We start from the raw sequence: 27,114 nt of genomic DNA on the forward strand, positions 1-27,114 counted from the left end.
TGGTGATCCCTTGATGCCTCAGAATATGCCCTACCAACCGAACCCTTCTTCTAGTCAAGTTGTGCCACAAATTTTTCTTCTCTCCAATTCTATTCAATACCTCCTCATTAGTTGTGTGATCTACTCATATAATCTTCAGCATTCTCCTGTAGCACCACATTTCGAGTCTAAACTATTTATCATCCACGTTTCACTTTCATACATAGCTACACTCCATACAAATACTTTTAGAAACGACTTCCTGACACTTAAATCTATACTTGATGTTAATAAATTTCTCTTCTTCAGAAATGCTTTCCTTGCCATTGCCAGTCTACATTTTATATCCTCTCTCATTCGACCATCATCAGTTATTTTGCTCCCCAAATAGCAAAACTGCTTTACTCCTTTAAGTGTCTCATTTCACAATCTAATTCCCTCAGCATCACCCGAGTTAACTCGACTACATTCCATTATCCTCGTTTTGCTTTTGTTGATGTTCATCTTATATCCTCCTTTCAAGACACTGTCCATTCCGTTCAGCTGCTCTTGCAGGTCCTTTGCTGTCTGACAGAATTACAATGTCATCAGTAAACTTCAAAAGTTTTTATATCTTCTCCATGGACTTTAATTCCCACTCTGAATTTTTCTTTTGTTTCCTTTACTGCTTGCTCAATATACAGATTGAATAATATTGGGGATAGGCTACAACCCTGTCTCACTCCCTTCCCAAACACTGCTTCCCTTTCGTGCCCCTCTACTCTTATAACTGCCTTCTGGTTTCTCTACAAATTGTAAATAGCCTTTCGTTCCCTGTATTTTACCCCTGCCACCTCCAGAATTTGAATGAGAGTATTCCAGTCAACATTATCAAGAGCTTCCTTTAAGTCTACAAATGCTATAAACATAGGTTTGCCTTTCCATAATCTATTTTCTAAGAGGAGTCGTAGGGTCAGTATTGCCTCACGTGTTCCAATATTTCTACGGAATCCAAACTGATCTTCTACTAGTTTTTCCATTCGTCTGTAAAGTATTTGTGTTAGTACTTTGCAGCCGTGGCTTATTAAACTGATAGTTCGGTAATTTTCACATCTGTCAACACCTGCTTTCTTTGGAAATGGAATTATTATATTCTTCTTGAAGTCTGAGGGTATTTCACCTTGCTCATTAGATGGTAAAGTTTTGTTAGGCCTGGCTCTCCCAAGGCTGTCAGTAGATCTAATGGAATGTTGTCTACTCCTGGGGCCTTGTTTTGACTTGGGTCTTTCAGTGCTCTGTCAAACTCTTCATGCAGTATCGTATCGCCTATTTCATCTTCATCTACATGCTCTTCCATTTCTATAATATTGTCCTCAAGTACATTGCCCTTGTATAGACCCTCTATGTACTCCTTCCACCTTTCTGCTTTCCCTTCTTTGCTTAGAACTAGGTTTCCATCTGAGCTCTTCATATTCATGCAAGTGGTTCTCTTTTCTCCAAAGGTCTCTTTAATTTTTCTGTAGGCAGTATATCTTGCCCCTAGTGATATGCACCTCTACATCCTTACATTTGTCCTCTAGCCACCTCTGCTTAGGCATTTTGCACTTCCTGTCAATCTCATTTTTGAAACGTTTGTATTCCTTTTTGCCTGCTTCATTTACTGCATTTTTATATTTTCTCCTTTCATCAATTAAATTCAGCATCTCTTCTGTTACCCAAGGATTTCCATTATCCCTCGTCTTTTTACCTACTTGATCCTCTGCGTCCTTCACTATTTCATCTCTCAAAGCTACCCATTCTTCTTCTACTGTATATCTTTCCCCCATCCTTGTCAATCGTTCCCTAATGCTCTCCTTGAAGCTCTCTACAACCTCTGGTTCTTTCAGTTTATCCAAGTACCATCTCCTCAAATTCGCACCTTTTTGCAGTTTCTTCAGTTTTAATCTACAGTTCATAACCAATAGATTGTGGTCCACATCTGCTCCTGGAAATATCTTACAATTTAAAACCTGGTTCCTGAATCTCTGTCTTACCATTATATAATCTCCAGGCTTCTTCTGTGTATACAACCTTCTTTTACGATTCTTGAACCAAGTGTTAGCTATGATTAAGTTATGCTCAGCGCAAAATTCTACCAGGCGGCTTCCTCTTTCATTTCTTAGCCCCAATCCATATTCACCTACTATGTTTCCTTCTCTTCCTTTTCCTACTATCGAGTTCGTCACCCATGACTATTAAATTTTTGTCTCCCTTCACTATCTGAGTAATTTCTTTTATCTCATCATACATTTCACCAATCTCTTCATCATCTGCGGAGCTAGTTGGCATATAAACTGGTACTACTGTGGTAGGTGTGGGCTTCGTATGTATCTTGGCCACAATAATGCGTTCACTATACTGTTTGTAATAGCTTACCCACAGTCCTATTTTCCTATTCATTATTAAACCTACTCCTGCATTACCCCTATTTCATTTTGTATTTATAACCCTGTATTCACCTGACCTAAGGTCTTGTTCCTCCTGCAACCGAACTTCACTAATTCCCACTATATTTAACTTTAACCTATCCATTTCCCTTTTTAAATTTTCTAACCTACCTGCCCGATTAAGGGATCTGACATTCCACGCTCCGATCTGTAGAACGCCAGTTTTCTTTTCCTGATAACGACGTCCTCCTGAGTAGTCCCCACTCATAGGTCTGAACGGGGGACTATTTTACCTCCGGAATATTTTACCCAAGAGGACGCCATCATCATTTAACCATACAGTAAAGCTGCATGGCCTCAGGAAAAATTACGCATGTAGTTTCTCCTTGCTTTCAGGCAATCACAGTACCAGCACAGCAAGGCCGTTTTGGTTAGTGTTACAAGGCCAGATCAGTCAATCATCCAGACTGTTGCCCCTACAGCAACTGAAAAGGCTGCCTCCCCTTCAGGAACCACACGTTTGTCTGGCCTCTCAACAGATACTCCTCCATTGTGGTTGCACCTACGGTACGGCTATCTGTATTGCTGAGGCACGCAAGCCTCCCCACCAATGGCAAGGTCCATGGTTCATGGACCAAACATTTGCAAATCTAAATGCATTCCTAAAACGTAAATCAACTACCAAGCTGCTCAGTAAATTGAGGAGGTGGTAGCAGCATCAAGAACAAGGAATTCATGTTGCAGATATGTGTCTACACCCTGAGAAAGTTTTTCACTGCGTGAACATTACTATCCTACATGATAAGCTATAAAACAGTGGCACAAGAGGCGCTGCTTCTAACTTAATCAACTACTGAGTAACTGGAAACAGCTTGTCATCCTTAAACAGAAAATGGTGTTCAAAAACTAAAATTACAATTGTAAAATATGATGTGCCACATTGTTCAGTATTGAGTCCTCTTCTGTTTTTTATTTATGTGAATGGCACTCAGTACTGTCCTGTAAGCTCCACAGTAATTATGTATGGAGATGATATTATTATTATTATTATTATTGTGGTTGTAAGAACACATGTACTGTATATTAAAAAAAACTGTACAACAACATATATTCTCACTGTCTTCAGTACAATACTATTATTAAAGGAAAAAATTACACACACAAACACAGACACTCTATGAAAATTATCCACATTATACAAGATTAAAATTAACCAATGCACTGCTAGGTATAGTTATCACTATTATGCTTCAGCTTAAGAAATTTCTTCTAAAAAACTCTTCCTACTCATTACAAGAAAATCATTGTTACAAGCAAAGTAAGAACTATTCTGAAAAAAAAAGTAAATAGTAACAAATAATCTATTTAAAAACTGACATATTTTACCACGTGACGATAAGATGTTCATTCACTGAAATATGTTAAATGACTTAGTATTGGCCATGGCGCGTAACTATATTTGTTTATATACCTGTGCAAAGCTCTTTAGTGGATTAAGCACTTCTGAAGATGTCACGTACTTGCCCAAAACCAATAATGTGAATATATATATAAGTAATGGTAATATGATAAATTATTACACACACCATTTACCCCATGTTTAACCTCATCTGACGTAGTGCTGTGTTGCATATCATGAAATGTTTTTGTACATCTGCAATGAATTGTTAGACGATCAATAAAATATTATTATTATTATTATTGTGTTTGAGGGAGCTAACGAGGGGCAGAGGAGTCGTGTCAGCATCAACTATCACATTATATGTGTGCGACATATTAATTCACATTTTGTACATTGCCATGTGCTTGTCCTTTTAAAAAAAAAAAAAAAAAAAAGAAAAGAAAAAAATGTAATCCAGAGTAACTATTAATAAATAAACTATGACCAGCAAAAACAGACATGGCCTACCTTTGCGATTCTTTTTCTGTTCTTTGCTCCAACGTGCCTTCTTCTGTGGAGGCTGATTATCTTCATTTTCAGCTGGCTTCTCTCCATTCTCATTTTCGGTTTTCTCCACCTGAACTGCAACCATCTCGCGATCAGATGTCACGTACCTGGCACATCAAATGAAAGTCATTGGACTAGTTAAACTCTAAAAATGGTTCAAATGGCTCTGAGCACTATGGGGCTTAACATCTGTGGTCATCAGTCCCCTAGAACTTAGAACTACTTAAACCTAACTAACCTAAGGACATCACACACATCCATGCCCGAGGCAGGATTCGAACCTGCGACCTTAGCGGTCACGCGGTTCCAGACTGAAGCGCCTAGAACCGCACGGCCTCACCAGCCGGCTAGTTAAACTCTGAATGAGTTACAAAATATCCCTTCCTCGGTATTATTTCTATATGGTATAATATGACTCACTCTTTTTTTATAAGAAGAACTCCGCCTTTGCTTTTTCCATTAACTTCAGCTGGTAAGTCCACGGCAACAGTAGTGCTAGCCATCTCTGAGAAGAGGAACCTTAACTTGTACCACAACAGAATGTCACGAACTAAAACTGCGAAGACGCTACCCAAAACCACGCCACGAGGAAGTATTTTACAAAGCCAACTTCCTTTCAATATTGTTTACATCCATACACACTTCACCCTGTCGTGGTCTCTGCCATTACGCAGATAATCATTGGTTATCAATTCTCTTGTGGATAGCCAACATTCCCGCGAAAAGAAGCAAACCAGAAAACACTGTTTCAGTAATAAAATTAAGTAATTGCCTTCGTCCAGTTCTTATATTCGTCAACCTTATCGACAAATAAAATAATGCGAGCTTCATTGGCGAAAGAAGTCACTAAACCCGTATAACCTATGCAGTATGTAGCATAATTAGATTGGCAGCGGCAAAGGGTGCAATAGCTGTGTTGCTCGATTGTCATTTGGTTCTCACTCAGTTTTTTTGTGTATGTTAGAACAGGGATGTAGTAAAATATCGATTTTTTATGGACAGAAACAGTTACTAATAATAAGTTCGTAAATTTCTTTGCTCGTTCTCCCAGACATGAGTACTGAGAAAGTCGGTTATTATTTTAATGAAGATTGCCGTCTGTTCTTGTCGAAATTTAAAGACAAGGGCTCCTTACAATTTGACGCTTTCGCTGCTGTATGGCAAGAAATGAAGTTTTCTTTCGTCCTGACACAGTGGAAATATTTGGGTGAGGTGCAAGAGATTGTGGAGGAATACTTAAAAGTTTGCAAGAGGATTTGGCTGAAGTCGGAAACAGTGGAGGAACGTGTTTGTGGTCTGTACTTACTGCGAGCAATTTATCTTAAACAACCTGCAGCACGGTACATGAAGATCAGCTTGTCGCACGATGATTGGCAGTGTCTGAAACATTTTTTGTACTTAATAAAGGATTTTCAGCAAAATGAAACTAGGTATGTACTACAAGAATTGTTCGAATTGAACGCATTTGTCTTCAGTGTACCCGACTGTACGCTGGCAGAAGGCAAAGAAGACGTTGGCTTCTTAGAGTCTCTGGGGACTCAGTTTACTAAAGTACATACGCAATACAGAGCGATGTTCTCGGCGTTGGAGCAAGAAAATAAGGAATACAATGAACAGAGAAGAGCGTGCCTGCGAGTTTATCCGGAACTCAGTTCGTTCTCAAATGCCGAAACTGATAGTTTGGTTGAACAGCTTATGGAAAGATTGACGGTGTTCGAAGATGAAGTCAGCAAAGTAGGGGTTGATTTTAATGAAGCGAATGTGACTGTCATTGAAGACGTGGAAAGGAGGACATCGATGAAAAGAAAGAGGATTTCATATCGGGTGAAAGCGGTTGGTGATTGCTGCGAAACTGAAGAAAGCAGTGAGAGTGGAGACGACAGCAATATTTTAGATATGCCACAACTTCATTCCGAAGACAGCGATGAAGGAGTGGAAGACGAAGAGACGTGTGACGTTCCTATAGCCCGTCGCGTGGATAAAGGTGACGTTCATATGAGCGACTTCGAGTTGTCTGTTACTTCAGAGGACGACGAAGGATCGTCGAAATGCACCACAGCTACAGGGTATGTGAAAACGTGTTAACAGCCGTATGTAATAAGAGTGCAGTACTATTTCAAACCCCTCCGATTTCCATAGCGCACGCGAAATTTTTTTGCAAGATGCTTCGTACCATCGTATTTATTTTAAATAACTGTTCCGTTACAATTTGTTGTCAATTGAAGAAACATAAACATTCTTTATATGAAAGCAACAGAGAACACACTCGTGATTAGAAGCTGTAAATGAGTGAATATTTAGTTACCACAGTGACAGAAATTATTAGAGGCCAATTTCATTTCTATTTGGTACCGTTCCCACACGTGTTGGCAGTAGGAAATACGGAAGCGTCCGATCCCGCCCGTCTGTTTTGACCCATGACGTCACAAATATGGCGGAAACAAAAACAAACACACACACTTTCTACAAGAAGCCTAATGACACTAACGGGACAAGCGCGGGAAATGGGGTGTTTTGGGTGGGGGGCAAACTAAATATAAACTAATTTAGACGCCTTGCGTAGCTACAACGTGTAAGTGAAGACAGCCATGCATGAATACCCACCCACCTCCCCAGGGGTCGTGGGACTAGTGTAGCAGGGGATACAACCCGTCGGCTTTGGACAATGACGTCACAAGCCGCGAAACGAGAAGCGATTCTTCTTAGTGTTGTAGCCCCCTTCAGTAGCTGATAAGTGTTTTTTGGCTTTTTAAAAAAAAAATCTCACGAGATAGAATAAACAGATCCACTTTATTAAGCAATCAGTAAAAAAACGAAACTGAAACATAACAGCAAAAGCGAAAATGGTAAACTGCTCTCTGACGACTTGCGACGTCATTGTCCAAAGCCGACGGGTTGTATCCCCTGCTACACTAGACCCGGGGTCGTAACCCCTGCAACCCATAGAAGATAAAGATGCTTCAGTAGCTGATTAGTGTTTTTTGTCTTTAAAAAAAAAAAAAAAAAAATCTCACGGGATAGAACGAACAGATCAGAAAAGTAAATAAAATAAGATAAAACAGAACTGGAGACAGCCACACTCAAACCAAACTCCGGGCCGTCATGACGTCACACACAACACTCTTACGTCACGGGTCAAAGCCGACGCGTGGGATCGGACGCTTCTGTCGACCCTGGCAGTATTGTAGAAGCAGTGGTACAAGTGATTTGTAAGCAGTCTCCTTTGCAGACTGAGTGCACTTCCCCACTGTTCTACCAATAAACTCAAGTCTACCAAATGCTTTACCCATAACTGAGTCTATGTGGTCATTCCATTTCATATCCCTACAAAGTGTTAAACTCAGGTGTTTGGCAGTGACTCACTGATATTATAGCCATAGGATACAACTTTTTTTGTTTTGTGGAGTGCACAATTTACATTTTTGAACATTTAAAGCAAATTGCCAGTCTTGGCACGATTTCAAAGTCTTATCAAGATCTGAATATTTATACTGCCTCTTTCATACAATACTTCATTACAGATAACCGCATCATCTCTAAAAAGTCTGAGGTTACTATTAATATTGTCTGCTAGGTCATTGCCTTGATCCAAAGTGTGCAGTATGTCATGTGAGAAAAGTGTGAGTTGAATTGCACATGATCGATGTATTCAAAATTTGTGCTGGTTGGCATGGAGGAGGTCTTTTTTTTTTATACCTCATTGTGTTTGAGCTCAGAATATATTCTAAGATTCTACAACAGATTGATGTCAATGATATTCGACAGTAGTTTTGTCAATAACTTCTACTAGCCTTCTTGTATATGAGTGTGACCTGTAATTTTTCCCAAGAACAGTGCAGGGCTTTCTGTCCAAGGGATTTATGATAAATTATGGTTAGAAGAGGGGCTAACTCAGTTACAAATTCAGTAAGTTTTAAATCAAAATGTGATGATGTACGTTCATTAAGACAAGGAGAACAGCTGCTGTAGTATTTATTTCGCTACTGTATCATTTTTCGGTTGGTTGGTTGATTTGAGGGAGTGGACCAATCGTGGAGGTTGTCGGTCCCATCGTATTAGGAAAGGATGGGGAAGGAAGTCGGCCATGCCCTGTTGAAGAATCCATCCCGGCATTTGCCTAAAGTGATTTAGGGAAATCACAGAAAACCTACATCAGGATGGCCGGATGTGGGTTTGAACCGTCGTCCTCCCGAATGTGAGTCCAGTGTGATAACCACTGCGCCACCTTGGTCCGTCCTTTTTTCTTTTTTTTTTTTAATGTAGACTGTGGCGAAGGACTAAGCTGTAGTGTAACTTGAGGTCTAGTTTAGGTTGAAAGGTGACAGTTTGGTTGTGAATTGGTAAAGCAGTATCAAAGGTTTCAACTAACCCAAAGTACCAAATGGTACACGAAAGCTCTTATTGACATGTTTGTCAGGTGTCCTCAGTCACTACTAAGTGGATAAGTCTCAAACTGTGAACCCAAAGCCTTAGGGTTCAATTCTAAGTCATTCGTGCCATTTTACATGTCCCTCATCACTTGTTTCACACCTGGAAATGATTTGTTAACATGAAGAATGCCAAGTTGAATCAAGGTGTGGTGCCAGCATTAAATTGTATGTTTCCTACATAACTGACTGTAAGTCAGCTCGAATGTTGGAGGAAAACGAGGCGATACCATTTCCAGTAGGGTCTTGCCTGTAGTAAAGCACTGCGGTACCGGAGACAGGGTTTGCACCCATATGCCAATCTCCAATTAATTTATATGTCCGAGCCTAGACCAGGATACCAATAACCCCCCCTCTCCCCCTCCACACACACACACACACACACACACACACACACACACACACTATGAAAGCCGGTACCCCTATCTCCAATTCACCTATACAGCTCAACCCCAGAGTAAAAGTGCTCTTATGGTATCAGCGGCTTTACTGTCGCATGTCGCACTCATTAATTGTATGCGCAGTGAATGATGGTAAGTGAACATGACAAGTGAAGAGTTGGGTAGGACAAGGCGGTGGAACCCATGAGAAAATACTTTCCGATAAATGTTGTAAGTGGACCAATGTTTTTTGATTAAATCTTGGGAGAAGGTAGATGGATCATTGTTTATTACCATAATAATAGAGTCACAAGTTTGATATATTAGTAAACATTGTTCCATCTACCTTCTACCACGATTTAATTAAAAACATTAATCCATTTACTCAGCGATCGTGCAGACACCTAAGTGCACAGTTTATACTTTATGACATACTCTGTTTTATATGACAGCATTCTGCACAATATATTCCATTGTGCCACAATGTAACTACATACATCCCTCACCATGACGACTGTAGCACACTAAATGACATAATAACATACCTCAAAGACATATTGACTCCACGTAATTAAACCACTAGAGCATGGCACCTCTTCATACACACTGCCCTCTCCAACAACATTTCACTTCCACTTCCAAAAAACATCGCAGCTTATTGGCATCACACAGCACATCGCGGCACAGTGCAACTATGTTATGGTTCGAAATAAATGGGTGGTATCCTAGAACCAGGTATATGCGAATAAGCTTGTGGCTGATGAGAGCCTTAAACACAACTGCCTTTGTAGTTCTACACAGTAACAAATGTTGTTATTCATTTATAGCATTCATGTTATCCAATCGAAAAGGATAACTTTCAGGGATGTAGGAAAATAATCTGTATGTTGTAGGACCTATTAGCAATAAACTACCACTATACTGCTATTCATACTTATGCCAGTTAAATCAAGTTAATTAGACAGCTGGAACTTTGGATAGCTCTGTCACTTTCTCAGTTATTCTAAATAACTCCTGTCTGTCTGCTGTTGATAGCTTAATATTTAGTTGATTGTAATGACATTGTTCAAAGAAAATGTTTACCCACAACTGTAAGTACTGAATACTGTTTGCATTACATTATAACGTATCCTGCAGCTTTATGACAGACACTAAAACTTGCCAAGCAGCTGACAGAACATGTGAATTCCTGAATTTACATACTCAGGTAATTCGTAGAAAGGGTGGCTAATTGAGGTGTGTTTATAACTTTCTTTTGAATTAGTAGTGATACTAAGTTTCTTTCTTTATGTTACACTGAAGCATGTTGAATATGTTACCGCCAAAGCACATAACTCCATTCGGAATCCTGGACAAGCAGGCAGTCAATGTGAAAATTATTTTTGTGTTTTGTATTGTAATTGTGTGCATCAAACTTCAGCTGAAACTGATTAGGCAGTACCGAAAATTCCATTTAAACCATTTGTGTTGACCTATGATGTCATCAATGTGGTAGCCACCCTATCTCCAGCATATTGTATATGGTGACTATAGCAACACGTAACTAATGAGGAGGTATTGAATAGGATTGGGGAGAAGAGAAGTTTGTGGCACAACTTGACTAGAAGAAGGGATCGGTTGGTAGGACATGTTTTGAGGCATCAAGGGATCACAAATTTAGCATTGGAGGGCAGCGTGGAGGGTAAAAATCATAGAGGGAGACCAAGAGATCAATACACTAAGCAGATTCGGAAAGATGTAGGTTGCAGTAGGTACTGGGAGATGAAGAAGCTTGCACAGGATAGAGTAGCATGGAGAGCTGCATCAAACCAGTCTCAGGACTGAGGACCACAACAACAACAACACAGCAACACTATATACACCTGTGAGCAAAGATAAAAATGACATGAAGTATTTAATTCTTGCAATAAAATTAAAATAATGGGTCGAATATGGGAAGGAAGAGGTTTAGGATGGGAACAGGCTAAATATATGATAATATCAATAATGGCACTATCGCAAAACAGATATTATCCAAAAGATCAAGGACAAAAAATGCTCAACATTCAACACAACACTAGAAAAACGAAAACAATAGGAATTACACATTTTACTAAATCCATATATCTCAAATGCAGCCCTCTATTATGAAAGACCCACATACAAGTCAAGAACCGAGAACTGCAAATTTCACTTGACCAGTTATAATGCACACAAACACAATTGCAAATCTAAACAAACATACTGTACTTAATTAACTAAAACCAAACAAAATACGAAAAAATGCGTACCCACTAAAGCCACCAACAAGTAAAACTAAGTTGCTGCCTCCCCCCCCCCCCCCATGCCCCCACTCCTCTCACACCCAGCTCCTCTCTCTCTCTCTCTCTCTCTCTCTCTCTCTCTCTCTCTCACACACACACACACACACACACAAAACCTACAAAAACAAACATAACTGAGATCTTTATGTGGTTTCTTGGTCACATCGATCTGACATGAAATGAGGCTGCTGACACTGCTGTCACGGCTATAGTCTTCTTACCTCAGCCTGCTAGTTCGTACATTCCCTTCCGTGATCTCTTTGTTGCCATGTGTCAACAGGCCATGCCCCCCTGCAGTCCGGGGATTAGAATAGGCCCAAGGTATTCCTGCCTGTTGTAAGAGGCGACTAAAAGGAGTCTCGCACATTTCGGTCTTTATGTGATGGTCCCCTGTAGGGTTTGACTCCCATTTTTCAAAATTTTCCTGAAGAGTGAGCAATTTGGGGAAGGGCACCTTCCATGGTGCATCTTGTCCATCATGTGCTGAGACCTATCGCATCCTTCGTCGACGTGGATCTGCACTTCCCCTCATTCTGCAACTATTGGGTGAGATCACCCTACTGGGTGTGTATTTTTCCATCAACTGTGCTGTATCGTTTTCTTCGCTGATTATGATAACGGACTTGAATGAGATTTTCACTCTGCTGTGGAGTGTGCACTGATATGAAACTTCCTGTCAGATTAAAACTGTGTGCCAGACAGAGACTCAAACTCGGGACCTTTGCCTTTCGCGGGCAAGTGCTCTATCAACTGACCTACCCAAGCACGACTCACGCCCCGTCCTCACAGCTTTACTTCTGCCAGTATCTCGTCTCCTACCTTCCAAACTTCACAGAAGCTCTCCTGCGAACCCTGCAGAACTAGCACTCCTGAAAGAAAGGATATTGCGGAGACATGGCTTAGCCACAGCTTGGGGGATGTTTCCAGAATGAGATTTTCACTCTGCAGCGGAGTGTGCGCTGATATGAAACTTCCTGGCAGATTAAAACTGTGTGCCGGATCGAGACTCGTACTCGGGACCTTAAGGTTTCGCAGGAGAGCTTCTGTGAAGTTTCGAAGGTAGGAGACGAGATACTGGCAGAAGTAAAGCTGTGAGGACGGGGCGTGAGTTGTGCTTGGGTAGCTCAGTTGGTAGAGCTCTTGCCCGCAAAAGGCAAAGGTCCCGAGTTCGAGTCTTGGTCCGGCACACAGTTTTAATCTGCCAGGAAGATAATGGACTTGTTTGCTTGGTTGCACCCGATATCCAGCGCGGTAGCCAGTCCGTTGTGGTGGGGCCACCATGTACCCTGTTTGTTGTAGACCCCTGACCACAAAGGATCGCTCTGCTGATGCCCTGCACCATTAACTCCCCACGTATGCCAAGGAGTAGATGCCCATGACCCTGGGGCATAAGGACTCCCAGCAATGGCCATGCTGCCACGTGGCCTTTGCTGTGGCTGGGTGGCACCCGTGGAGAGGGCCCCTGGTCGGAGTGGGTGGCATCAGGGCAGATGACACGTGATGAACTTGTAGTCCATCATCTCTTGGTGGTGGTCAAACACCAGCAGTCTCTAAGCATTCACGGGTTCAATTCAATGCACAGAAGTACGACCCCAAATCGTTCCCCTCCCTGGCCACACCATGGGAGGAACTTCAGGCTAAGGATGGCAGCGGCTCTTATTTGCCCTGGTACCTTGTATGTTCAAGAGCTGATGGGGAATCTTTCATGACGATGAAGCTTCAGCTTTTTGTTGAGCATTTTGAGGACTTATTTAGGGAGGTGGAGGGCTTGTCCAAAATGAGATCTGGGTCAGTCTTGATCAAAACGGCATCCTCTGCCCAGTCACGGGCGTTATTCACTTGTGACAAGCTGGGAGACATTTCTGTACCCATCACGCCCCATAAGAGCTTAAATATGGTCCAGGGTATCATATTTCACAGGGTCCTTGTTTTGCAGTCTGACGATGAGCTGCACGCCAGTTTAGAGCAGCGAGGTGTACATTTTGTTCGGCGTGTCCACCGGATCTGAGGGTTAATCGGGTTGCTACTGGAGCCTTCGCCTTAGCCTTCGAGGGTGATACATTACCCAAGAAGGTCAAGGTGATGATCTACCGCTGTGATATAAAGCCCTATATCCCTCCTCTAATGCGGTGCTATAAATGCTGGAAGTTTGGCCGTACGTCTTCCCACTGTACTTCCAGCGTCACATGTTGAGATTGCGGACGCCCCTTCACATCCCAATACCCCATGTGCCTCACCTCCCATCTGTGTCAAATGGAGAGAGCACTATTCCCCTTGCTCGCCTGACTGTAGGATTCACCAGAAAAAAAGGAAAATCATGGAGTGCAAGACCCTGGACGGACTGACCTACACTGAGGCTAAGAGGAAATTTGAATGAGTACATCCTGTATCTATGACATCGTCTTATGCCACCGCCACAACATTTCTAGCCCCATCAGCTCCGCCAATCCCAGTCACGTCTCAGAGCCAGAAGACTACACCTGCCCCCTTGATAGTGGGGGCCACTTCCCTCCCTGTTGCTTCTGCACCACCTACTTTAGGAGCAACAACCCCCCCAACCCCCCAACTCCCCAACCATCAGGGATATCAGTCCCCACTTCTGCACTGGAGAAGCATAAGTCTTTTTTTTGCTAGAAAGAGGTCGCTTGGGTCACTACCTTCCCAGGTTTCTGCTAGTGGGAAAGATGACACCTGCCAGTGGCTGAAGAGTCCAAAAGCAGCTGGTTGTAGGGCTTCACACTCATCCTCAGTCCCAGAGACTAAATCAGTGTAGTCCTCCCAGCCAGGAAACCCAAGAAGCAGCAAGAGGAGTCCAAAAAGAAGATCTCAAGATCAAAGGAATTGCGGTGGCACCCAACCACCGCTACCTAAAAGTTCTGCGTCTGTGGATGAGGTGGAGATTCTGGCGTCCACTGAGGGCCTAGATCTCACCCGACCCTGAGACACAACGGATATAGACTCCTCAGGGAATAAGTCAGTGGCAGCAGATGACCCTGAGGCATAAACTACCTCATCGAATGTTCCATGCCTTCGCAGTCTCACAATGACGTCGTCATCCAGTGGAATTGCGGGGTTGTTTTTCCACTGCCTGGCTGAGCTACAGCAACTGTTAAACTTTACACCTGCTTTCTGCACTGCCCTCCAGGAAACCTGGTTCATGGCTATAAGGGATATTACAGGAACCGTTGCGACTGTAATCGAGTGTCTGATGGCGTTTGCATTTATGTCCTAGACTCCTCTGTTGTGAAACTGTGCCACTTCAAACCCCTCTCGAAGCTGTGTCTGCAATGTATATCTTCCTCCAGATAGTGCAGTACCCCTGAATGTATTAGCTGCACTGACTGATCAACTCCTGAAGCCTTTCCTACTTTTGGGAGATTTTAACTCCCATAACCCCTTGTGGGGTGGCACTGTGCTTACTGGCTGAGGCAGAGATGTCGAAACTTTACTGTCTCAGTTTGACTTCTGCCTCTTAAATACTGGCCCGCCACACATTTCATTGTGGCTCAAGGTAGTTACTCGGCCATTGATTTATCAATTTGGAGCCTGGGACCTCTCCCATCTATACACTGGAGAGCACAGGATGACCTGTGTGATAGTGACCATCTTCCTGTCACTGCCCTGGCATCAGGCACACAGACACCTGCCCAAAAGGGCTTTAAACAAGGCAGACTGGGAAACTTTCACCTCTGCTGTCACCATTGAATCTCCTGCACACGGGAACATCAATGTGATGGTTGAGCAGGTGACTACAACAATCCTTTCTGCGGCAGAAAACACGATCCCTCGCTCTTTAGGGTGCCACCGGTGAAAGGCAGTCCATTGGTGGTCGGCAGAAGTCGCTGAAGCAATTAAGGAGCGTCGGCGAGCTCTACAGCGGCATAAGCGGCGCCCATCTCTGGAGCACCTCATAGCCTTTAAACGGCTCCGTGCCCGCATTCACCAACTTATCAAACGACGGAAGCAGGAGTGTTGGAAAAGGTACGGCTCGACCATCGGGTGCCATACGTTACCTTCCCAAGTCTGGGCAAGTATCAAACATGTTTTCGGGTACCAGACCCCAACAGGTGTTCCCGGTGTTAACATAAATGGTGTATTATCGACCGACGCTATCGCGATTGCCGAGCACTATGCTCGAGCCTCTGTGTCAGAGAATTACCCCCCAGCCTTTTACAATCTCAAATGGTGGCTGGAAGGGAAAGTCCTGTCGATCACTACACACCACAGTGAATCCTATAATGCCCCATTTACTGAGTGAGAGCTCCTCGCTGCCCTTGCACATTGCCCTAACACTGCTCCTGAGCCAGATCGGATCCACAGTCAGATGATTAAACATCTCTTGTATGACTACAAGTGACATCTCCTCATCACCTTCAACCGGATCTGGTACGATGGCATCTTTCCATTACAGTGTCAGGAGAGCACCATCATTCCGGTGCTCAAACCCGGTAAAAACATGCTTGATGTGGATAGCTATCAGCCCATCGGCATCACCAACGTTCTTTGTAAGCTGCTGGAACATATGGTGTGCCGGCGGTTGGGTTGGGCCCTGGAGTCACGTGGCCTGCAGGCTCTATGTCAGGGCAGCTTCTGCCAGGGTCACTCTACCACTAATAATCCTGTGTCCCTCGAGTCTGCCATGTGAACAGCCTTTTCCAAATGCCAACATCTGGTTGCCATCTTTTTTTGATTTACGAAAAGTATATGACACGACCTGACGGCATCATATGCTTGCCACATTATACAAGTGGGGGCTCCGGGGCCCGCTCCAGATTTTTATCCAGAATTTCCTGTCACTTCGTACTTTTCATGTCCAAGCTGTGCCTCCCATAGTTTCCCCATATCAAGGAGACTGTGGTCCTGCAGGACTCTGTATTGAGTGTATCTCTAATTTTAATGACTGTTAATGGTCTAGCAGCAGCTCTAGGGCCATCCGTCTCACCCTCTCTCTATCCAGACGACTTTTGCATTTCGTACTGCTCCACCAGTACTGGTGTTGCTGATCGGCGCCTACAGGGAGCCATCCATGAGGTGCAGTCGTGGGCTCCAGCTCACGGTTTCCAGTTTTCGGCCGCAAAGTCGTGTGTCGTGCACTTCTGTCGGCATCGTACCGTTCGTCCGGAACCAGAACTTTACCTTAACGATGATCCACTCACTGTAGTGGAGACATACCAATTCTTAGGACTGGTTTTCGATGCCCGATTGACTTTGCTTCCTCACCTCCGTCAGCTTAAGCAGAAGTGCTGGCAGCACCTCAGTGCCCTCCGCTGCCTGAGCAACACCAACTGGGGTGCAGATTGCTCTACGTTACTTCAGCTCTACAGAGCCCTTCTCGAATCCCGCCTCGACTATGGGAGTCTGGTTCATTGTTCGGTGTCACTTTCAGCGTTACGTTTACTCGAACCAGTGCACCACTGTGGTGTTTGCCTAGGGACAGGAGCTGTTGTGGGTTGGCAGGAGAGTCAACACCGGTATGAGAGGAAGCCGAAAGGCATGCGTTTTAGCTCACGCAAGCTGGGGTGAGGTCTGGAACAGGACAAGGAAATTAGACTTTAGCAAAAAACGTACGTAGGTGCTGGGATACTTAACTTTAATCCATAAGTGGTGAACATCGCTCTTGGCGGTACATTATTCGTAATCTCAATACTAACTGGTAACTTGCTAGGTCGTAGCAAATGACGTAGCTGAAGGCTATGCTAACTATCGTCTCGGCAAATGAGAGTGTATTTTGTCAGTGAACCATCACTAGCAAAGTCGGTTGTACAACTGGGGCGAGTGCTAGGAAGTCTCTCTAGACCTGCCGTGTGGCGGCACTCGGTCTGCAATCACTGACAGTGGCGACACGCGGGTCCGACGTATACTAACGGACCACAGCCGATTTAAAGGCTACCACCTAGCAAGTGTGGTGTCTGGCGGTGAGACCACAGGAGCTTTTAGGACGAGTCTGGTGACCAGCGTCCTCGTGGAGAGCGGAGCCCCTCCATTGCAGGTTAGGCGTGCACAACTTCTGGCCACGTTCGTAGTTCTCCTGCACATCCGAATTATGTCTCCTTATCCCACCCACGACAGTTCATCTCCCACGTTGGCGGCCCAGGTCAGGGCCTTCCAAATGCAGTTCGTGTCCGATCCCTTCTTTCCGAACTGGAGTCCTTGCCTTCCCCACCTACACTCGAGGTCCATTCACGTACACACCTCCACAGTGTACACCTAGACCGCGGCTTTGTCTAAACATTTCACGTGGTCCTCAGGGCTCAGTTAACCTCACAGCTCTCCGCTGCCACTTCCTCTCAATTCTTGACGTGTACCGAGGCCACGAAGTGGTTTACACTGACGTCTCGATGGCTGATGATCACATCGGGTTCGCATATGTCCGTGGAGGACGTATTGAACAGCATTCCTTGCTCGATGGCTGCAGTGTTTTCAATGCCGAGCTGGTGGCTATATCTTGTGCTCTCGAGCACACTCGTTCATGCTGTGGGGAGTCGTTTCTTCTGTGTAGCCTACAAGCTATCGACCAGCATTAGCTTCGCCATCCTTTAGTAGTGACCATTCAGGAGTCTATCTATGCCCTGGAACGGTCCAGTCGTTCAGTGGTGTTTGTCTGGACCCCTGGTCACGTCGGAATCCCAGGCGACAAACTTGCCGACAGGCTGGCCAAACAGGCTGCACGGAAACTGCTTACGGAGATCGTCTTGTCTGCAACCGACCTGTGTTCAGTACTGTGCCGCAAGGTTTTGCATCTTTGGGTGACAGAATGGCACGGCCTCAATACGCACAACAAACTGCGTACCATTAAGGAGGCTACGAATGTGTGGAAGACCTCCACGCGGGCCTCTTGCACGGACTCTGGTTCTCTGTCAGCTCCGCATTGGCCACGCTCGGGTGACACACTGCTACCTCCTGTGCCGTGATGACCCACCTCGGTGTCGGTGTGGTGCCCAGCTGTCAGTGACCCTTATCTCAGTGAACTGTCCCTCTTTGGCTGCCCTGCGACGGACTCTTCGGTTACTGGACTCGTTGCCATTAATTTTGGCTGACGACACCTCATCCGCTAATTTAGTTTTACATTTTGTATGTGACAGTCGGTTTTATCGTTGTGTATAAGTTTTCGTGCATGTCCTTTGTCCCTTTGTGTTCTCCACTCTAATGCTTTTAGGCTGGATGTTTTAATGTGTCGCAGAGTGCCTGGCGTTTCCTTTTTATTCTCGTGGTGGGCCAGCCACGGTCATCTGCTCCCTTATTTTTATCCCTTCTACCTGTTTCTTGCTTCTCTCTGTGGTTTTCTTTTCCTGTTTTGCCTGTAGTAGTGTTAGTTGTCCTTATGTCGTTCTTCTGGTTCTTCCAGTCTCCTGTTATTGTGCTGTGCGTCTCCTTTCTTTTCTTCTTTCCCTCGTGTAATTATTTTACCGGGAACAAGGGACCGTTGACCTCGCAGTTTGGTCCCTTTTCTCCCTCCTGTAAACCAACCAACCGACAGGTGGTGTCACTTCGGCATCACCACTGGTCCTCACTTCACGGGAACGAGCTCCAGGTTATTAAGCCTCTCCTAGCGACTTGGACAACCTCCTCTCGGCTCTTTTGCCGCGAGGAGATCATTTTAACTAGGTTGCGTATTGGGCACTGTCTTTTTAGCCATTTCCATTTGTTAAGTGATGCTCCCCTACCACTTTTTGCACATTGCACCCAACTTTTAACCTTCTGCCATTTCCTGACTGAGTGCGCTTCTTTTAACTGCTTACGTTTCCGTTTGTTTTTGCTGTCTGAGTTATCAGCCGTTTTAATGAACGAAGCACGGGCTGTCAACCGCATTTTACTTTTTAACTGTTGTAGCAATATAGCAAAGGCCATTTAATTTTTAGTTCTGGACATCCATTTCTCTATGGAGTATTTTATAGACCTTTCTCCATGTTCCTGTCTTAAGCTGTCTTCTCTCCCATCGATTGGGATTGACGTGTAGTTGTTTTCAAGTCCTCTCTTTTCTTTGTGTTTTACAATTTTGACATGGGCACGTATGACCCTTGTTGTTTTTGCTTCCTAAAACAAAAACAAAAAAACAAAAAGTCGTCACAGAATCACTCTGTATAATACCTACATTTACAGGTACTGGCACATGTAACTTTAACGCTCTGCAATGTCGTTCGATGTTGTTTTCGGACATGGGTTCCTGAGTAAAAATTTGTCTACTAAGTCCCCTCGACAACCTCTAGAAGTGTGTAACACGAATTGTGAAATATCCTGTATACTCCTAAAATGTGCTAGAGTTTCCTGCTGTGTTAAGTGGTTGAGTATCCATGAGATTCTGACTAAGTGTCCATTGGCTACAGTCAAGTGGTCGCTGTTGTGTGGTTTGCTACTGTCATCCTTATAAACAGCGTGTTTCAGGATGTCATCAGCAAATGTGGGGGGATGAAAGATTACACAAAGATGATAATTTTTTGTTGAGGAACATGAATGCTCTGATCTGCCGTTTGTGAGTTACACACCTTGTCACGATGTGCGCCGCCATGTAGTGATGTGCTTCACCCATCCTAGTGAGGGTGTTATTTTGTGGAGTCATTCTTGTCCTGACACTCAGCCTGTGTTGTGATAATACTGTATCTTCAATGTTGTGCAGCTTATTAGTCCTGATTATGTGTTACACAGAGGAGAGGGTAAATGGAAAAGCAGCTCTTTGTATCTAGGAAAATCAGTTCCATTTCAGAAGATACTCACATTCCAGTTCCTAGGCTATAATTTGTGGACATTTACAAGAAATTTGGAGTTCGTGTCCTCAGCATGTAGGTGGTGGCAGGTATGGATAAAAGTCTAGAATAGGACCAGTGGAGCACTTGTTTGTTTTGTGCAGGAAAGTTGTCAGCACTTGCTGCGAGGTAGGATGGGAAAAAAAGAATGTGTCTCAGTTGTTTGTGTTATGCAACCAATGAGGGAACAGCTGGCAGACGATATGTTTTGAAGTAGTACACTCGGAAGAAAGGGTGAAACATTGCTGTAAGTGTCAATTACAAATTTAATTGCTTCTTGTTTGAGTCGCAACTATTGAAACCGTGCTAGTATCTGCAAACTGAGGACAGTGTCGCAACCTGTGATATATTCAAAAAAGCAGCGAAATATTTCTCTACTCTGTATTGCTACGCAATCGATCTGTGCAAGCACACGGAGTTAGTGGATCACTGCCCCCCCCCCTTTTTTAGGTAAATCATGGATGGAAACATATGGATCAATGTTTTTAATTAAAACATGAGAGAAGGTAGGTGGATCTATGTTTATTAATACAGGGTGATTCAAAAAGAGTACCACAACTTTAGGAATTTAAAACTCTGCAACGACAAAAGGCAGAGCTAAGCACTATCTGTCAGCGAATTAAGGGAGCTATAAAGTTTCATTTAGTTGTACATTTGTTCACTTGAGGCGCTGTTGACTAGGCGTCAGCGTCAGTTGATGCTAAGATGGCGACCGCTCAACAGAAAGCTTTTTGTGTTATTGAGTACGGCAGAAGTGAATCGACGACAGTTGTTCAGCGTGCATTTCGAACGAAGTATGGTGTTAAACCTCCTGATAGGTGGTGTATTAAACGTTGGTATAAACAGTTTACAGAGAATGGGTGTTTGTGCAAAGGGAAAAGTTCTGGACGGCCGAGAACGAGTGATGAAAATGTAGCATGCATCCAGCAAGCATTTGTTTGCAGCCCAGGAAAATCGACTCGCAGAGCTAGCAGAGAGCTGCAAATTCCACAATCAACTGTATGGAGAGTCCTACGAAAAAGGTTAGTTATGAAACCTGAACGTCAACTACCCGAGGCGATGGATCGGCCGCCAGGCAGCCCGTGACAGAGCACTTCATCACTGGCCTGCAAGAAGCCCTGATCTTACCCCCTGCGATTTTTTCTTATGGGGGTATGTTACGGATATGGTGTTTCGGCCACCTCTCCCAGCCACCATTGATGATTTGAAACGAGAAATAACAGCAGCTATCGAAACTGTTACGCCTGATATGCTACAGAGAGTGTGGAATGAGTTGGAGTATCGGGTTGATATTGCTCGAGTGTCTGGAGGGGGCCATATTGAACATCTCTGAACTTGTTTTTGAGTGAAAAAAAAAACCTTTTTAAATACTCTTTGTAATGATGTATAACAGAAGGTTATATTATGTTTCTTTCATTAAATACACATTTTTAAAGTTGTGGTATTCTTTTTGAATCGCCCTGTACATTGAACATGGGACTCTATTGTGAATAAACATTGATTCACTTACCTTCTCCCATCATTTAGTTAAAAAACATTGATCCACTTACTCAGTGTGCTCAGGCACTCAATTGCATAGTCATTTCACCACCACATATGACACATTTTTGTGTCTCTGCAATTAATCCGTGAGAGATGCACCAACGAACGTCACCATATGGGACTAAATCAATCCACCTTATAACACTCGCTGCCATAATTACAAAATATTTCTCTCAAAACTCACCAATACACTGAAAAACAGCAAACAAGACAAGGGTTTCAATATTGCTGCTAGAAATACATTGCCTCCCTGCTCGCCTCTCATTTATTATGTCAAAGAATCATTCCATTGGTTGCGCAGAACTTACGGTTTGCCATCCTACGAGCAGTAGATAAGCACCACCATGATTGCTGCTGGCCCCGATCTAGACTTTAGGTGCAGGTGTGAGGTTATCTGTTGATTAAGCATTGAATCTTCAAGCAGCACATATCTGTTTGGAGAGTTTTGCTGGAGCACAACCTACACATGTACCATCTTCTCAGAGTGCAGGTTTTAACACCAGCTGATTACCCACATCGTATGCAGTTTGTGCATCAAAGAGTGAATTATGTTTTATTTTCTGATGAGGCTTTCTTTAATTGCAGGGGCAGTCACATCTGGAATTATGAGCGCACACATGCGGTTGCTATTAAATTACACCAATGAACGTCGTCTGGAAACCTGTGTGGGAATTGTGGATAATCATATTCTGAGACCTGTAATGCTGCCGCCTCGGTTAACTGGAGCAGCTTGTTTACAGTTCCCGCAGACCACATTTCTGGAACTGCTGTACAGTTTATAGCGTGCTGTGTACTGAGGCCTCAGGTTCCAGCTTGATGGAGCCCCAGCACACTTCAGCATTCGTGGGTGGCACAGCTAACTGTCAGTTTTGGGGACCATCAGATAGGACAAGGCAACCTGTCGTATGGCCAGTGCATTCGCCTGACTTGATGCCCCTTGCTAACTTTTTCTGGGGACATGTCAAGGATACAGTTCTCATTATTCCAATTGCCACTAGAGCTGAGCTGAAAGCCCAAATCACTGATGCATTCCACCAGGTCTGACAATACGATATTTCACTGCCAGTGTTGTTCAGAATTATGATGCAAAGGCACTGCATTATGAAATACACTATATGTGTTCACAGTTACAAATATGGACAACCATCAGCTGTATATTTGAATGATGACAATGAAAATTTGCACCCGACTGGGACTAGAACCCAAATTTTTCACTTATTGCTATCACTTGCGTTGGAGTTGGGCCATCTGTGCATGGCCAGATTCAAACTTCCATATGTCATCACCCATATATCTACCACCTGCATCCAAGTTCAAAGGAATAAACATTGCAGTGACTATATGTTAAATGCGTGATTCTCAAAGTTTTCCCAGTGCACTGAATTTTCGATGAGGTTTCAGGATTGCAGTTGGTTCATGATGAGTTCTTGCCACGATATACGGAAATAGAGAAGGATGGTTACTTGCCGTTTCTGGACGTCTCAGTTAGTAGGAAAGTGGATTGTTCATTAGGGCATTATGTCTACCGTAAACCACACTGACGGACCTTTACCTGCAGGCATTGAGTTGCCATCACCCTGCACAAACTACCAGCATCCTTAAAATGTCGGTGCACTGGGCTCATGTTGTTTCGGATAAAGACAACCATACAAAGGAGCTAGAATATTTACTGTCGGTGTTCAGAGGTAACGGCTACTCTCCACGTCAGAGTAGTACAGCGCTGAGAGTGAAGAAATGTGACCACCCACAACATCGAGAAGATAAGGAGCTGTTAAAGTCCAGGGTGTCCATTCCATACGTCGGCAATCTTTCATCTAAAGTAGGCAGGATTCTAAGGAAACATCAACTTAAAGTAATCTTCCAGCCGCCAATGAAGATTAGTGCCCTTCTCGGTTCTGTAATAGACAATCTGGGTCTGCGGAAGGCGGGGATCTACAAAAATCCTTGCCAGTGTGGCAAAGCTTACATCGGTCAGACTACATGCACAGTACATAAAAGGTGCGTTGAACGTGACTGCCACACTTGCCTTTTGTGGCCCAGTCAAGTGGGCCGTAGCTGAGCATTGTATTACCGGACACACTGTGGATTTTTCTGCCACGAAAATCATGGCCCCAGCGAGAACTTTTTGGGATTCAGTAATTAAAGAATCTGTGGAAATACGCCTAGCACAAAATCTTATAAATCGTGATGGCGGTTTTCAACTAGACAAGGCTCAGGACCCGGTGATCTCTCTAATTTCTTATGAGAGAAGACAGTTTATTCATAATGGCACGTCTGGTGACATCTGACGTCCGGTTTTTAGCAATGCGAATGCGCATTCCGACAGAGGACGGACGTGTAGTTTCCACCTTTACACGTGTGCCTGCGCGCCACAGATAGAACAGTATTTCCAGAAGGCACGGATTTTGATAGAGCACACTGCTGTGATGGCCACCAATGCGCACACGTTTAATTTTTGCTATGAAGCTGATATCGAGAACTCGCAGTCTCCAGTGGCGGATACTCACCTGGAGATGGCCGGACGATTGCCAGCCGAAATATCATGGCAAGAAGTCAACGTGATCCGGCTACAATCCAGAAACCTCATTGTCCGTGAAATGTATTTGCAAGTGCGAATATGGACAGCCGCCAGCTTTATAATTGAATGATGACAAAATTTGGGACTCGAACCCGAATTTCACGCTTATCGTGTACAATCACCTTACCATTAGGCTATCGGAGCACTCTCCATGGCCAGACCCGAACTTCCATATCTCGTCAACCGTGTGTCTACAATTTGTACGGCAATATACATAATGAATGTACAAGTGCAGATTGTACACACATGGTTGACCACATGTGGAAGTCCTGGTCTGGCTACGAAGCATGTTCAGATAGCCTAATGGTAACATGACTGTTTGCGACAAGCACGAAATTTGGATTTGAGTCCCAGTTTCTCACAAAATTTCATTGTCTTCATTCAGTTATACAGGTGATGGTAGTCCATATTCTCAACTGTGGATACACTGCATGTAAATCCAACAGTATCTTGATATGTTCTCCAGAGTTGGGCGGGCATTGGTTCAACGGTGTGTATCATGTATTGAAGCACAGGGTGTGCTGTTGAACCGTTCGTGTAATTACTGTCAGAATATACCCAATAATAACAAATGATAATTTTTGTGCAGTTGTAGTTATTCATTATTATAACTTTAAGGACGTATTTAAGACTATCATCTATCGCTTGTGCCTTTTCCCACAGCTACGCAGGATCGGCACGGTTAATTGGATTTGGCGAGTTTAGTTTAAGGGGTGGCCGGATGTCCTTCCTGCCACCACCCTGTACCGCCTGGGACAGAATGAGTGTACCCCAACTCTCTGCGACTAGTGTAATCCACGGAAAAGTGTTTAGATGTCTGCATGCCATGTAACTGAGGCAGGATGTGGGGACCAGTCCGGTATTCAACTAGTGGGATGTGGGAAACCGCCTAAAAACCACATCCAGGCTGGTCGGCACACCAGCCATCGTGGTTAATCCACCAGGCGGATTCTATCCAGGGCCGGCGCGCCTACCCAAGTCCAGAAAGCAGGACATTTAGTGCTCTCGGCTACCCTGACGGGTAGACATATATGTTCCTTAATAAAAAATGATACTCTTCATGTGATCTGTTATTGTCAGTGAGATCCTGATACACCCTGTTGCTGCACTACTGCCTCTGATGTCATCACCAGTGTTCAGTCCTAGGTCATATTTTCCTTGTAAGAGCGTCACACATGTTACACCCTTCCAGTGTCCATCTCCCGAGCTGTGCTTAGCTGCAGACCACCATCGTTATTGCGGCTGTTTTCAGGAATTATATTGAACTGCTTCATTTCTAATGCTATCACGGAAACAATTCGTCCATTTAATAATAGCTGTCTCCTCGAATGCTGTGCGGTGTCCGTTTTCCAGAGCAAGTTCTGCTTCTGCTGATTTCTCAGGATGCTGTAGCATACTAAAGCTACTGCTTACACAACACTCGTCCACCCACATCTCGGGTATTGATGAGTGGTATGGGATCCTTGGCAGACAGGTTTGCTTTTTTATTTAATCGTATGGCTAGGGCCCCCCGTCGGACAGTCATTTGCCGGTTGTGGTCTTTCAATTTGAAGCCACTTTGGTGACCTCCAGTCGATGAGGATGATAATGATGACAGCACAACACCCAGTCCCTGGATGATAATGATGACAGCACAATACCCAGTCCCTGGGCGGAGAAAATTCCCTGATCCAGCTGGGAATCGAACCCAGGCCTAGAGGATTGACAACCCATCACGCAGACCATTCAGCTACTGGGGGTGGACATAGGTTTGCTGGAAGACATCAACATTTTAAAGGAAGGGTCTTCTTTTGTGCTGTCATGAAAGGTGGGGAGTGTATCACAGATATGATGACCTGTTGTCATTGTTTTCATTCTCAAGACTGGTTCCGTGCAGCTCTCCATGCTACTCTATCCTGTGCAAGACTCTTTATCTCTGCAAAACTACTGCAATTTCCCTCCACTTCAGCTTGCTTACTGTAGTGAAGCCTTGGTCCCTGTTTACTATTTTTACACTCCACATTTTCCTCCGTTTCCAAAATGACAATTCTTTGACACCTCAAGACATATCCTATCAACTGATCACTTCTTATAGGGAAGTTGCATCATAAATTTCTTTTTTCCCCCTGTTGGATTCAGTACGTGCTCATTACTTACCCAGTCTAACTATCTATCCTTCAACATTTTTCTATAATAGAACATGTCAAGCAAAACTTTTGACAAATCTCTTTCGCAGTTCTACTGGAATTTTTGTCATCAACAAACCTCAGGTTGTCTGTTTTGAAGCTGTCGTACTACTATTTCGTGAATCGGTACTGAGAATGTTACACCACCAGCTGTCAGTTGTATATTTTTAGTACAACATCAAATGCTATAAAACAATGAATCGAATCAAAAAATCTCAACACTGCACATACTGGTAGCCATATAAAAAATACGATATTTCATCACCTGTGTTGTTAAGAATGATGCAATGTTAGTTCAGATATGCACGCATGTCCAAAGGAACAGACACTGCTGCCGTTATGAAATACGTGAAATGTATTCTCAGTTGCAAATAGGGACAACTGTCAGTTGTATTATGGAATTATCATGATAAGTGGGAAATCGAGTTTCGGGTACCGGTCGAGCACAAATTTTCATTGTCGTCATTCTGCTGTACAACTGACATTAGTTCACATTCGCAACTGCGAATACATTTCATTTTGGGCACATAAAAAATATTTATATTATCCTGTAGTAAAATATACCCTAAAGCTCCTGTGACATTAGGCACCATCAAAAGTAAAAACCCAGCAGCAAACCTGCGTTGTTAAACATTCAACTATTCTT

The 27,114-nt window shown here is 43.7% G+C and overlaps 2 protein-coding genes across 5 annotated transcripts in view; one reads left to right on the top strand and one right to left on the bottom strand.

The window, feature by feature from the left end:
- Positions 1–5,019, bottom strand: part of LOC124720026 (tRNA-dihydrouridine(47) synthase [NAD(P)(+)]-like) — a 227,880-nt gene extending 222,861 nt beyond the window's left edge. Inside the window, exons 1-2 of the mRNA XM_047245275.1 lie at positions 4,753–5,019; positions 4,294–4,439 (exon numbers count right to left, since the gene is read on the bottom strand). Coding sequence (XP_047101231.1) covers positions 4,294–4,439; positions 4,753–4,835 — 229 coding nt within the window. The 5' untranslated portion in view covers positions 4,836–5,019. The remainder of the gene's footprint in view (positions 1–4,293; positions 4,440–4,752) is intronic.
- A 272-nt stretch (positions 5,020–5,291) lies between these two features.
- The window catches only part of LOC124720044, a 37,758-nt gene continuing 15,935 nt past the window's right edge, over positions 5,292–27,114 (top strand). For all 4 annotated transcript variants that reach the window (XR_007006046.1, XR_007006045.1, XM_047245301.1 and 1 more), the window contains exon 1: positions 5,292–6,398. Coding sequence is in view for 2 of the 4 variants with exons in the window: in XM_047245301.1 (XP_047101257.1) it covers positions 5,386–6,398 (1,013 nt within the window). In the remaining 2 variants the exon portion in view is untranslated. The remainder of the gene's footprint in view (positions 6,399–27,114) is intronic.

The sequence above is a fragment of the Schistocerca piceifrons genome, chromosome 11 (genome assembly GCF_021461385.2).
Source record: "Schistocerca piceifrons isolate TAMUIC-IGC-003096 chromosome 11, iqSchPice1.1, whole genome shotgun sequence".
NCBI classification, from domain to species: domain Eukaryota; kingdom Metazoa; phylum Arthropoda; class Insecta; order Orthoptera; family Acrididae; genus Schistocerca; species Schistocerca piceifrons.